Consider the following 13,476-nt stretch of genomic DNA (forward strand, 5'->3'; position numbering starts at 1 on the left):
GTTTCTTTGTTTCAATGGAAGTTACTGAAGTTTCTCATTAGATTTTCCATAAAGTGCTGCTGAATGTATTCTTCCTTTGGATGCAAAGAATATGTCGGATATGGAGTCAATCTGCAACTATCTTTTTCAAGAATCTACACTTGCCATCTCTAATTAGATTCTGTATGGCCAAATTGATTCTGTAATCTACATTTGCATTAAAAACTGACTCCTAGAATTACTCCTATAGCTTGTAATGTTCACAGTTTGTATCTTGTCATTTTTCTGAGTTTGCAGATGTGAAAATTTTGTGCATCTGCAGCTGAAGACTTTTAAAGCACAGAAGCCTTTATAATTGAAGGCTTAGAAAATTTTCAACAGATTCTGCTTGTAAGGAGATTACATATTCTCAGATGGCTGTAAAATGCTGGATAAAAAGTCTAGATGATGGGGCAATAATAGCATGAAATTGATTGGGGTTTAGACAGTCACCATTCCCACAAGAAGCAACACACTGGTCTTGCACTCTCTTGGAATCAAGGGCTCAAATGAATTCCATTGCTGTCAGTGTAATTTGCTTTAAGTGTTGTTAAGATGTGGATGAAGTAACTTCACTGTCATACATGTGCTGTTCTTTTCTATATGTTCTTTTTTCTCAGTAGGCTGAATTTTATTTTAATACTCACCTTAAATAGTACTTTGTGAAGGAAATACTAAACCTAGGAACGTCAAAGACGTCTCTTTATAAATATAGCAGTAATTGTTGCTGTGAAGTGCTGGAGAATTCTGTAGCTCCTGGATAGAGAGTGATTGCTGTGACTAGCATTAAGTAATTATCCTACAGTATTGCCTCATGTCATCAAAAAGGCAGTTCATAGCAAGGAATAAAAATCAAACCGAAGCATGAACAGATAGTTAAGATTATGTATTAACAGTGCATAAAATATAAGTGAAAACTTCACAGGCTTTGCTTTGCAAGCTGCCTAGTTGAGCTTTCTAAATTAATGTTGCTACTAAAAAAAAGATTATGCCTCTGTTTCAGTTATTTTGCAGTTGCTGCTTATACTCTGTTCTATGTTAAAATATATGAAATGAGAACTGTATTTTTATTAACTTACCTCCAGTTGTCTACTGAACCAGCTGTAATGTAGGTATCTCCAACAGTGCCACAAAATTAATGGTACCATACACAGAGCACTTAGGTGATCATTAGAGCATCCCCCTCAAGGTTCAAGCTACAATACCAGCCTGGTTTGCGGTTGGGACTTTAAATTCTGAAATGTACAAAGACTTAGGATTGTTTATTCCTTTAAAGCTGAGCTTGGAGGAGGAAATAATTCAAACTACAGACATGACAGAAAGAGGCAAGGAGAACAGCAGAACATCACTTTTTCCCCTAGAACGTCGACTGAAATAAGTCAGTGCTTCCTGGTGTCAGGCCCTTAGCTGAATCTTAGCAAGTGTGAATATTCTTTACAGCAGGACTGAGAACTTGAATATTTCACTCAGGTTTTCTAGCTAAGTATTTAATTAAAATGTGCTTCACATGATTTTGTTCTTTATTCTTCTCAGGTCTGTTTCAAATCGACTTGCTTCAAGGGGGTGAGGGAGGATGAGAGGGAATCTTGGGAAATGGGTAATCTGTTTCCATACCTCAAGATCAGGTGGATGTGAGGGTTGAGGGTGGCAGAAAAGGGATCCTGTCCTTTGCTCTAGTTCTGTCACATCATGCTGCATACTGTTTAGTCAGTGCAACCAGCAGTGTACTTCAGTTCCCATGTCTCCTTGGATTAGAGTAGGTCAGAAGGAGGGCTGGATAAAAACCCTAAATACCACCTCTTCTTGCTGCTGCTGCAAGTTGAAGAGCTGGGGCAGACAGTGACCCCCAAACCTGACATGCAGCCCCTACCCAGCAGTGGCTGTTCTTGCCTCCGTTCTGATTCCTTCCTGAGCTGCAGCCCCTGAATCTCTCAGATGCAGCAGTAGGCAAAGATGGCATTTTTTGTGATATTTTTTAGGGTTGTTTTACACCCCTGTGGAACCTATAGATAGTTGCAGGTACTGTGATAGCATTGCAGTAGAAATACAATACCACTGTGCTGCATTTGAAGCACAGTTTGAAAAGTACCAAGATAGTAAGGAGGTGTGACTGGTTGTGATGCTCGCTGTTTGTTAGCAGCACTCTCTGTCCCAGCTTAAAGGGAAACAATTTCACAAGGTTCAGGCTTGTCCCTAAAAAAGTGCTCTGAAAGGCTAAGTGATACCAGAGCCTAATACTGGCATCATCATATGAGTGCCAAACTAGACTTTTGTCTGGTGCACTGTCCATCGCTGCCAGTTTGTCCATGCCTGAAGCTGGCTTTGATATGCAGCATCACAGCAACCTTTTCCTGATGTGTGCTTAGGTTTATGTTGACATTTTAACTTATTTTTGTTTGCACTGGGAGGTGAAGTGGGCACTTGTTTTTTAAAGTCAAAATGAGGTGTTGAATTAAGCTGCTAAATATTTTTAATTTTATTTATTTGTCTAGAAGGCTGTTTCTTGTTCTTGCAGGTCTTCTCACAATACACTGTAGTGTTGCCCGTAATTTCTGCTGCAAAGACATGTGGAACTGTCACTGCATGCTTTCATTTGTGGCAAAAGAATCACTTTTTTGAAAGAAGGGCTAATAGATTTGTGTCTGTCTAAGAGTATATTAGGAGGGAAGATTAAATTCTTACCTCTGAAGTGGTAGAAGTAAAATGCTGTTACGTTGCATTTCAATTTTGAGAGGTAATTCATTCTTATTAAAGACTTAATGGGATGCTGCCAAAGCTCAAGACAGTTGTTCGCATCCTTCTGAAGTCAGTTGCAAAGCTTTGCTAATTGGAAACATGAGGAGAATGTCAATATGTATTCTTCTTGCCTATTTCGTTTGTTTAACTAATCTTTTGATGCTGTAAAAGTAAACATTAGTCATACTTTTGTAGCCTCTGTGAGTTTGAATCATGATTTAAAAATTTGAAAGTAATTCGTGTTAGTAAATATCTTACTTGTTCCCTTTTTGAAGTTCTAGGATAACAATATTTGGTGGGTATTCAGTGTTTTCAGTCCTGTCTGTAGCTGATTCCGTGTGTCCTGTGCAGTATGAAACTTCTGATTTGTTACATACCATACTGCAGGCACTTGGCACTAAACAAATTAACAATAGACCTTGCTGTCCTAAGATAAGAGGCTAATTTTACAGGTACAGCATTTCAGAAATCACATTAGAGTTGACAGTTCAGAACTGGAGAATTAATTAATATTTAGAAATCTAGTCGAACGGGAATAGTTGTAGGCTTATTAGAAACCAATGTCACATTGCTGTTTGAATCAAAGATTTCTAGGTCAGAATGAGTGATGTTCATGTGAATTTTCTTATATAAACATGACTAATGACTTCTGAAAGCCCACAGTTTTATCAGTTAATATATCCTATATAAATGCTTATTTAACAGATATAAGATATAAGAGCGTGTTCCTGAAAGTACTTCACTCTGTTATTTACCTATTTTTAATATAATTTGACTAATGCTGTGTCAGTTCAGACACTTGAAGCATGCAAATTTGCTGACATCTGAACCTGAATTTCAGTTCTTTTTGTTCTTCCACTGTGTAGATGAAGAATCTGCTCATGACCTCAATGTGGTTTTATTTCACATACTACTTGTACTGATTAAACAATTAGGAACTTGATGGAGTTTGCAGTCTTAAATGACCTTAGCTTTATTCTGTGGAAATGAATTGGTTCAAAGTAAACTTGTGATATTTTGGGAATCCTAGATATGCAAAAGAATTTGAATTAGTTTTAAATTTTTTGTCAGAAGGGATGCATATTTCTGATATAAGGGAATTCTTCCATAAAATAGATAAAAAGAAAAACACACACAGGCTTTTCTAGGCTTGAATTTAGCAGTGTCTTTGGAAGTCTTTTGTGGTGGTTTGCCCATCTAACCTTTTGTCTGTTGTAGTATTCCATTTAGTCACCTGAACTTCTACTTAACTGATAAATAAAATCTTTAATACTTCTTTAACCAATGAATTTCACACGGTTAACTGAAATTCAATTAGAATATCTATTAGAAGAGTTGGCTTTGTGAATGTTGCTTGTTTTAGAAGCTGTGTTCACCCAGGCTTTTCTCTACCTAAACTTTCTCTACAAAGCTTCACATTCTCAATATCTGTAGCCTTTTTAGTTTCGCCTTTGAATGAATGATCATGAAAGAGTTGCTGTTTTAGGGTGACATGCACTGTAGTGCTTCTTGCAGCCTGATACTTAATTTCAAAAACTAATGGACATTTTAATAGTTCAAAAGTTTTGTTATCAAATGTTTGAGATATTTTGTGCCAGGAAGGTGGAAGATGAATGCCTTAATAGCGGTCTGTTGGCGTTTTTTAATAGTTTTTATACAGTGTGGAAGGCTGAACTGAAGGTGTGCATGAGAGACCCTTTGTTGTACAAGAAATTCTCTGCAGCAGAATATGTACAAACTTTGAAACTTCATCTACAGAGGTTCTACATTGTGTAAATTCTTACTGGTTGAAAGAAGGCCACTGGTTTGATAGTGTGAACAAACAGACTGGTTCCTGTTGCCTGTTATTGAATGAGTCACCTGTCGATTTTGCATGAAGTAGGGCAGCTACACGTGTAGCTATCCTGTCTCAGAATGGAGTCTTGCCTTGACTGTAGTTGAAAATGAGTAGTTTTAGAAAGGAATAACAAAAATAACCAGAATACTGTATCAGAGTGAAAGAAAACATTTAAAGTTTACGCACAAAAATGAAGTCAACAAAAACTGTAAACTGTCGTCTATAGTATATGCACTGGCTGTAGAAGTCAAGAAAATATAGTAGTGAGTAGCTGAGAACTTAGTAATGTAATTCAAAACACTGAAGGTTAAGAGAGAACCATTGTACTTACATAGTAAATGAGATGCTAAAGCTCTTGATTTTATCTTATCCTTCTGTTTCTTTCTAGGTTTAACTATAGATCAACACATCATCTTGCATCTCATGGCTTTTATGAATTTTTAAATTGGTTTGATGAAAGAGCATGGTATCCACTAGGAAGAATAGTAGGTGGAACTGTAAGTATTGTAATGATACGTTTCTTTTTAAAAAATCAATTTAATAAGTAAAAAATAATGAAAGGTGACTTTTTAGGAAGTTTTTTGAACATTCAATACAAATATGATGTTGATAAAAGGAGAATCTTAATAAAATTTGCTTTTACTTGTCAAATTGCTGCAGAGGGAATATGGAGATGTTTTTCATTTTTAGCTGCAGAAACTAAGTCTACTCAATAGCACACTGTGACCAAGAAATACAGAACTTCCTTACATATGAAATTCTAATAAGTAACAAATAAGGGTATTATGGCTCCTACAATTCCACTATATGAAATCAAAACAGGAAAAACTTTGAAAAAAAATTTAAAAATCATTATCTAAATCTCTTAAGGTACAAGTTTTAATCCAATTATGTATGCTAAGTAGACTTCATGTGTGTATGGAAAAAAGTTAGGATTTCACTGGGAGAAGACCATGTGAAATGAGATCAGTGTGGCACCTGTACAAAACATCAGGACTACTTAAGATTGGTGTCAATGCAAGTCACAAGACAGGAAAGGTGTACAAAACAATGGTACCAAGTCAAAATGCAAATATCACTCATGAATAGCTTTAGTAACACTAAGTAATGCAGCCACGTGTTTCTTAATGTGTGAAAGTCCATTAAAGCTTTTTAAAGCCAGTATATACCACTTAAAGGCATTTATAAGTTTCTTGTATCAGTAGATCACCATTGTTTCAGTATCTTAGAGACTCTGGACACTCTTTATGCAACACTTAAGTGCATGTTTTTCACACCTATCTTATACAAAATAAAACCTCTTAAGAAAAAGAATTGAAATATATGCAGGGGAATGTTCAGTCATCTGTTAATTTAATTTAGCACAATGTCCTTCTTAGTTTTTGAAAGAAACTAAGGCAGGTGAAGTACATATTAACTTGCCTAGGATGTATTGATTTTTCTAATGTTGATAAATGTGGGAGGGTAGAATTCCTATTAAGAATATTCTAAAGTTCTCCAATATTCTATGGTGGATTCAATAGGTTTGTGTAAGTCAATGCTACCTTTCCTGGTGCGCATATTAATTCAATTTTTACAGGACTTTGTTTTAATCTGTCATATCCAAAGATGTCTACAGATACCTTGTAAAAATGGGGTATTCAATTGACTGACCATAAACTTTTCATCTTTAAAAAATTAACTCTTATTGAAGTACATTTTCTCTCCCTATTGGCACCAAGGAATGAAAGAATAGCATGGTATATTTTAAAGGAAAATGGATATGACTGGGAAATTTTGGGTTTCTTCTTGATGTCTAAGGCTTTTGGGGCTTGTTTTTTTATTTCCTTAAAACTGGTAGCTGGCTTGAAATTCTGTTGCAGATTTTGGTTTCTGCTTCCATACCTTAATGACAAATTGTTTTCATTATATGATAAATGTCAAGCAAGATGGGATATTATCTGTATGCTGCTCATTCATTTATGAAGTAGATTATATGGTATTGTTAGCATTTGGATAAAATTAAAAGAGCCTAGGGTATTCAGTGTTGTTGTCAAAACATGATTAAAGTAGTACTAAAATAATTCTATTAGCTTATGCTAATACTCACTGCTTATATCAGCTTAAAAATTATTGTTTAATTGCAAGTTCTGTGTAAACATGCATACCATGACAGTTTACTGTAATAACCTAGTGTTTTGGTTTTTATCTCCATGTAGGTATACCCAGGACTGATGGTGACAGCAGGCCTTATACATTGGATTTTAAATATGCTAAATGTGACAGTCCATATAAGAGATGTCTGTGTGTTTCTAGCACCAGTTTTTAGCGGCCTTACAGCTATTTCTACTTTCCTGCTCACCAGAGAACTGTGGAACCAGGGAGCAGGGCTTTTAGCTGCCTGTTTTATCGCCATAGTTCCAGGTTACATATCCCGATCAGTAGCAGGATCTTTTGACAATGAAGGCATAGCTATTTTTGCACTGCAGTTCACATACTATTTATGGGTAAGTAATTGCTGAGTCTTTTGCTTTGGAAAGGTTTTTTGGTTCCTCCTCCAACCAAATGACTGATTTTTCTTAGAATCCATTGAATTCTGATTTTCCTCCCTCTCATCTCTCTTCCCCTTGGCTCTTGATTAGGCAAGTACTGAGAAGTCACATGATCTGAACCACTCCATAATCATGCTCTTCAGTTTGCTGTGTAAAAGCACAGTTCCACTGAAGTGTGTGTGTCCTGTAGTAGTAATAAAAATGATGATGAGTCTAGAAATATAAAGCAAACAGAGGGGTTGTTTGTTTTTTGGTTTGGAGGTGTTAGTGTTGTGTGCATCAAATGTTAGCCTCCTTATATAGCTGTGAAAAGCTATATAGATAATAAGCCAATATAGCATATTCAGAGAAGACTGTGAATATGAAGTGCTTTAAATTCATAGTCTTCTCTAAAGACTTTTGACTGTATGGAGTGTCTGGGCTTTGAGTTCAGTATCCAAATTAAATGGTCAAAGCTGTCTCGAGTCAGATATTAGTGTTTCTTGTATGCTTAGAAAACCAGTCTTAGGTATTTTCATTTGCCTGTTTGCTAAAGCAACATGTCTGCCTTTCCTTAATCTGTGTAGAATTGCATCCATAAGGTAGTTTTGCAGGAAGGAATTCAGGAAAGCTGGGCTGTTGTATTTCTGGGCTGTTGAACCTACTTTGGAAATAACAAAAATAGCATAACTATATTGTTAATTCAGCACAGACACTGTAGGGTACTGTCTCTTGTGTATTCTGGAATGCCTACACTTTTCATTTAGAGGGCTCCATGTAAGTACATGGTCACTACAACTTTCTCCATAATTTTGTCAAGAGTTCTGGTTTTCATAAGCAGATGCATATTCACAAATGTTTTAGCTTTAGAGTATTTCAGACTTTGGGATATATTTGGTAGGAATATAATGGAGGAGAACTGAATTTTTCATGACTGAGTGACTGGTGTTACTTAAATGCAGTATTTTTTAATCTGGTTTTAGAATAAGCTGCAGCTGGGAAGGTGTGCTGTGTTTGATAACAATAATAGAATCAATCTGTGTTGTTACTTTAGAGTAACTGAGATATGATAGCAGTTATCTGTTCTTATGGAATTCATATTTAACTAAACTGCAGAGTGCAATAATGTTTGCATGAACTCTTGTAGAATCAAATACGTTTTATAGACAACTTTCTAGCATTTTTTAATGTCTGTTCTTCATTCCTGTTCTTCCTCACCACAGTCACCCCCATCAGTTTCAGACAAATTCATATTCCTGGGGCAGTTTCTGGATCCTACTAAACCTTTAGTAGTATCTGGATGCTCTTGTTAACCTTAAGTGAATTTTTTTGGAATAGCTATTTTGTCTGTAATGACAGAGTTGGGTCAGATGCCAGACAAAGATCCATTGCAAGTACATTTCTACATCAGATCATAAGGCAGAGAGTTGGATTGTATGCTTTTGCTAGAGAAATAGCCCTAACCTTTTCTGTGTGAAAGAATTGCATTTGTGCTACAATTTTATGGACATCAGTTCAGAAGCATCAAATATAACTTGATGCAGGCTAAAGTTCTCTCAACAATTGTTTTGGGATGAAACTTTAGAGTATTGTTCAGGATTTGTCATTCATAAATACTTGGTTATTTTTCCAGGTGAAGTCTGTGAAAACTGGGTCAGTCTTTTGGACAATCTGCTGCTGTCTATCCTACTTTTACATGGTAAGGCTTTTGTATATATAATAGCTAAACTATTTGAGTAACTTACATAATTTATATGTTGACAAAGAAGAGAATAAGGTTATTTTCATCTTTGTTGGAGCCAGAATATAAAATTCTTGCTTTGTATTGTTATTAAAGCATTAAATATATGACTAAACAACATAGTATATAAAGGTAAAGTATTTAAATCAACATGATTAAACATGATTGATTGAGGTAAAAAATGAAAATATAATAACTTCACTTACCAATTTTTCCCATGCTGTGAATAGGTGCTATGATTCAGTTGGATTTTTATTTGGGTACAGGTAAATTAAGGTATAATTTTAATGTTTATGTGTCTGTATGTCATTACCATAATGCAATAATAATAATAATCAGAATATTTAGAATGTGAGGACAAAGTTACATTTTTATAATTTTGAAAGCTATTTCTATGGGTATAATTATGCCATGAAGTAAAGCTTACCACCAGAACTGATGAATGACTTCAGTGTCATAATAAATGATCATAAATGCCCTTTTCATTCTTGATCTTTGAAAATGAAAGCTATTGCAGAGATTTTCCTAAGGGCTAACAGAGGGGGAAAACACTAGTAAACATGAGGAGATAAAACTAATAGAAAAATGGGGGGAATTGGTTTTCCTCCTCCTCCATCTTCTAAAACATTACACTAAGAATTCTCTTGTTTGAGTCAAACATGTGGTTTTTTTTTTTCTCCTAACTGATAAACTTTTTGTGGCTATATGAAAAATAAATTACCCTCAAAATAGCCAGTGCTAGGACAGTCAGGCTAATTGCTTGGTGACAGTTAAGATTGAGGTCTCAAATAATGCTTTCCTATCATCAGGTAACTGAGTTTGCAAAAACAAGGAGCTTCTGGATTGGTTTATGTACCTTAAAGTCAAGGTTAATTCAAAGGTTGTCTGGTTGCTGTCTAGTTTTCCTCTAGTTTTAATGTCCATTTGGTTTTCTGGGAGACTTTTGCAGTTGATATAGGAGATAATAGCCTTGTGTTTGTCACCAAAGATACTAAGATAGCTATTTCTTGTTAAGAGTACATTTATTCATTCCATTTCTCCTCCTTTTTTGCCACATTGCTTAATAGAGAGCCACTTCTTTATACACAGCATTGCTGTTTATATAGCTTTATAGTGAAAAGGTCCTGTAGCTTTGGTACATGTTTAAGTCCAGTATAAAAGCTGCAAGTAAATTTTTGAGTTGTAATATTTGTATAGCACAGTATTTTTTTATATTGTGCCAATTTATTGGTAAGATCCTCTCAAAGTGCCTTCATAAATATACAAATAAATACAATACTTTCACAATTTTACTGCTAAAAAGCACACAATAACAGGTTCTTAGCATCTTGGTGTGCGGGATTGTATGTGAGAGTATGTGATCATGTGTGCACATGGTATCTGAACTTAAGGATCAATGTAATCATGACAGTCAATCCTTATATATAAATGGGGGGTGCTGTTATTTTCCTTTCAAGTTCTATCAGCTCATGAAAGGTTCAGATTCATCTGTAGCTTAGCTTCACATCTCAGTGAATAGTTAGAATTTTATTGCTTGTATCTACATCATCCCACATATGATGGCCTTCCCTATATTGTATTTACCTTTTGGAAAGAATTTTGTGGAGTTGCCCTTCTAGATATTTTGCTTAAGTATATTTTTAGGACAAAACATAATTTTCTATTTGTTACATTGTAATAATTTGTCTTTCTCTGGTGGAGTTAGTAATTTTCAGTGTAAGTTGGAAGTTAAATTAGAGTTTTGAGGTAGTAAGAGTTCAGTCCTTGAATGGGAAGTTTGGACAACAGCTTGAAAGGCAAAGGGATATTGCATGAACTGACAAATCTTTCCTGATAACTAAATCTGCCTTAGAATATATACCTAACTCACTGTGGTAATTTGACTCATAGCCTTGCATTGGATTCAATATAGAGAAGGGTGTTTTTTCCTTGGATTTATATTTTTAGCCTTTGTTTTACTTCATCAACTTCTGCTTCATATGGCTTTTCATGGCAAGGAGGTAAAATAAAAGAGGGTTTACATTGAAGCAATCCTGTAGGAGTAATAGCATGTCTTCACTCCTTGCCAGTCTGTGAGGATGCCTCAGTTTTGTTTGAAAAGTTCCAAAGTGCATCTTCAGTGTAATTTTCAGTGCCTAGATTTGGGTTCAAATTTTGGTAATTAGGGATGCAGGTCTCTGGTCCATGCTAGCTGTGACCTCCTTCATTGAAACCTTTCCCTGAATTTGACAGTGTTCTATTTGCATGTTTGAACTCTATTCTGTCTTACCTGTCTTCAGGTACATGTTTTCTCCCATTAAATAAACTTAGCTGTGTAAAACATGATACTTCATCCAAGTAATTAGGCACTAGGATTTTGATAATCTGGAATGAGTTATTAGAGAACTTTGATTATTTTATTCTATTTGTTTCATATTGTCTGAATTGCTTACCATAAATTTTGAAATGCTGGGGTTTGTAGTATTAATGTCAAAAGACAGTAATCTTGGCCTCATGGTTTTTTTAGAATTTGTTCTATAGAACATAGTCATTTGGGTTTCTTTTTGGATTCTAGGGCTTTAAAAATAGCTACATGAATCTAAACCCTAAAGTACAATTAAAGTGAAAACCACATTAGCTACTGCATGCTAAAAATGAAGATCTAGGTTATACATGGTGCATATGGGAGAAGTCTAGACTGTAATATGACAAGAGGACATGTTAAAATACAGATTGTCTAGTCAATATGAGCCTTTCTAAATATGTTAGAAATTTAGATAGCACATTGTAATGATAGCTCATTAAATCCTCACTGAAACCAGCAATCTGTTAATAACACTGGAGTGTTTCAGTTCTAAGTACACCAGTCCTTCTCAACAGCTCTTGTTGCCACAGGTTTGCAATGTGTATAATATTGTTGTATATCATTCCACAGTGCTCAGTCCTGATTTCATGTGCTTCCATACTCTTCCCTTTGTTCCTTTCCCTACACTGCAACCTGCACTGGCTGCTCTGGTCCCAGAGTTATGCTCCTGGAGCTGCACCTTGCTCCCTTTCCCTCTCTAGCTGGAGACAATGTTCCCTGTCCTCAGTAAAAAGTGCATGGTGCTAAATTTGTCAAAGAAAGTTTTGCATCCTACATGAGATCACAGAATATCCTGAGTTGGAAGGGACCCACAAAGATCATCAAAGCCCAGCTCATGGCCCTGCAGATCCTTCCACTGCCTTGAGTTGCAGCCTTCACCATGGGGAAGGGCCTCCAGCATAACATTCGTTTGCCAGTATGGCCAGATTAGCTTGGAAGGGTAGCCTAGGAAATCCATCAGCCCATTTCAAACACCTCTGATATGTGGGCTTTGTTGTGGTTTTCTTTTATAATATATATTGAGGAGGATTCTGGTGGTATTAGTAGTAGTTCTGACTGCTTGTGTAGATGGGCTGTGTGTTTTCTTGTTAGACCACCAAGATGTATAAATCCACCATGGGCTGTCCTAAGAATTTGCAGATATTTTCAGGTCTAATCTCCTGTTCCATTTGTCTTAGGTCTCTGCATGGGGTGGTTATGTTTTCATCATCAACCTTATTCCACTGCATGTGTTTGTTCTGTTGCTGATGCAGAGATACAGCAGGAGAGTCTACATTGGTAAGTTCTGTTCACTGCAAAGTCATTCTCAGACACTTGAAGCATGAGATACAAAGATATTGTACTGATGTGTTTTGTATCGAGTGGGTGTTAAGTAATTGCATATCGGATTGAGTTGTTTTAATTTGATTACTGATTATAGTCAGTTATTTTCTACAACATGGAAATAAGGAGTTGAAGCATACTCGCACTTACAAAATTTCATATATATTGCTGCTAGTTAATTTTTTCCTTTCTAGTGAATGGGAAAGAAAAATGGGTGGTTTGATGTAAAAGAACCCTATTAATATCTTGTAAATATGCATTACATGTGTGCCTTTAATAATGTTTTTTTTTCCAAGTATATAAAACAATTGGTGTTCTTAAAAGTTACACAGCAGAAATTATGCAAACATCTAGATAAAGACATAAGAAATTTTGAGCAGCCATGTAAGTTTTAGATCACTGAGAAAAGGCTTGCACAGTAAGAGTCTGCCCACTCCATGGGAATCCTTAAAATTTTATTGGATTAATTGGTCAGCCTTCCTTCCAGTTTCAGGAATGTGTGAATAGGGATCCTGGGAGCCTAACTTTTTTATTGATTTGCCTGACATTTAAATACTGTGTAAACTCTTTTTACTGACACTTTACCAATAAAATCAGTTGGCCATGATGTAGGTGTGTGAATGGAATAATTAGTAAGAAATTCAGGTATTCAGAGATTTAGAAGTTAGCTGGAACACTTTTAATGTGAAGCCTTTACCATAGGTAGGTGGAGAACATAATGTGTGCTGAAGCGTAATCACAAAGCATTTCATATTTGTAAATATATTTTTATTCCTCGTTTTAGTACTTTTTTATCTTTGTATTTTCAATTATTTTAATGCTTTTTTTAGTCCCTGCTAGAGAAATTACTTCAAGTACATATATGTGAACCACTATATATCACAATTGCTTAATTTACTCAAGTTCAGTTTTGAATTTTTGTTATCAAGACTATAAATATTACTTCCATACTTCTTTGCTACTCTAT

The 13,476-nt window shown here is 35.4% G+C and overlaps 1 protein-coding gene across 1 annotated transcript in view; it reads left to right on the top strand.

Moving 5' to 3' along the window:
* STT3B (STT3 oligosaccharyltransferase complex catalytic subunit B) overlaps positions 1 to 13,476 on the top strand; it is a 51,171-nt gene that overhangs the window by 17,441 nt on the left and 20,254 nt on the right. Inside the window, exons 2-5 of the mRNA XM_054273965.1 lie at positions 4,980 to 5,088; positions 6,790 to 7,077; positions 8,735 to 8,800; positions 12,365 to 12,464. Coding sequence (XP_054129940.1) covers positions 4,980 to 5,088; positions 6,790 to 7,077; positions 8,735 to 8,800; positions 12,365 to 12,464 — 563 coding nt within the window. The remainder of the gene's footprint in view (positions 1 to 4,979; positions 5,089 to 6,789; positions 7,078 to 8,734; positions 8,801 to 12,364; positions 12,465 to 13,476) is intronic.

Source organism: Melozone crissalis, unplaced genomic scaffold (genome assembly GCF_028551555.1).
Source record: "Melozone crissalis strain CALT ecotype California unplaced genomic scaffold, PUWL_Pcris_2 ptg000016l_1, whole genome shotgun sequence".
In the NCBI taxonomy this organism is placed as follows: Eukaryota; Metazoa; Chordata; class Aves; order Passeriformes; family Passerellidae; genus Melozone; species Melozone crissalis.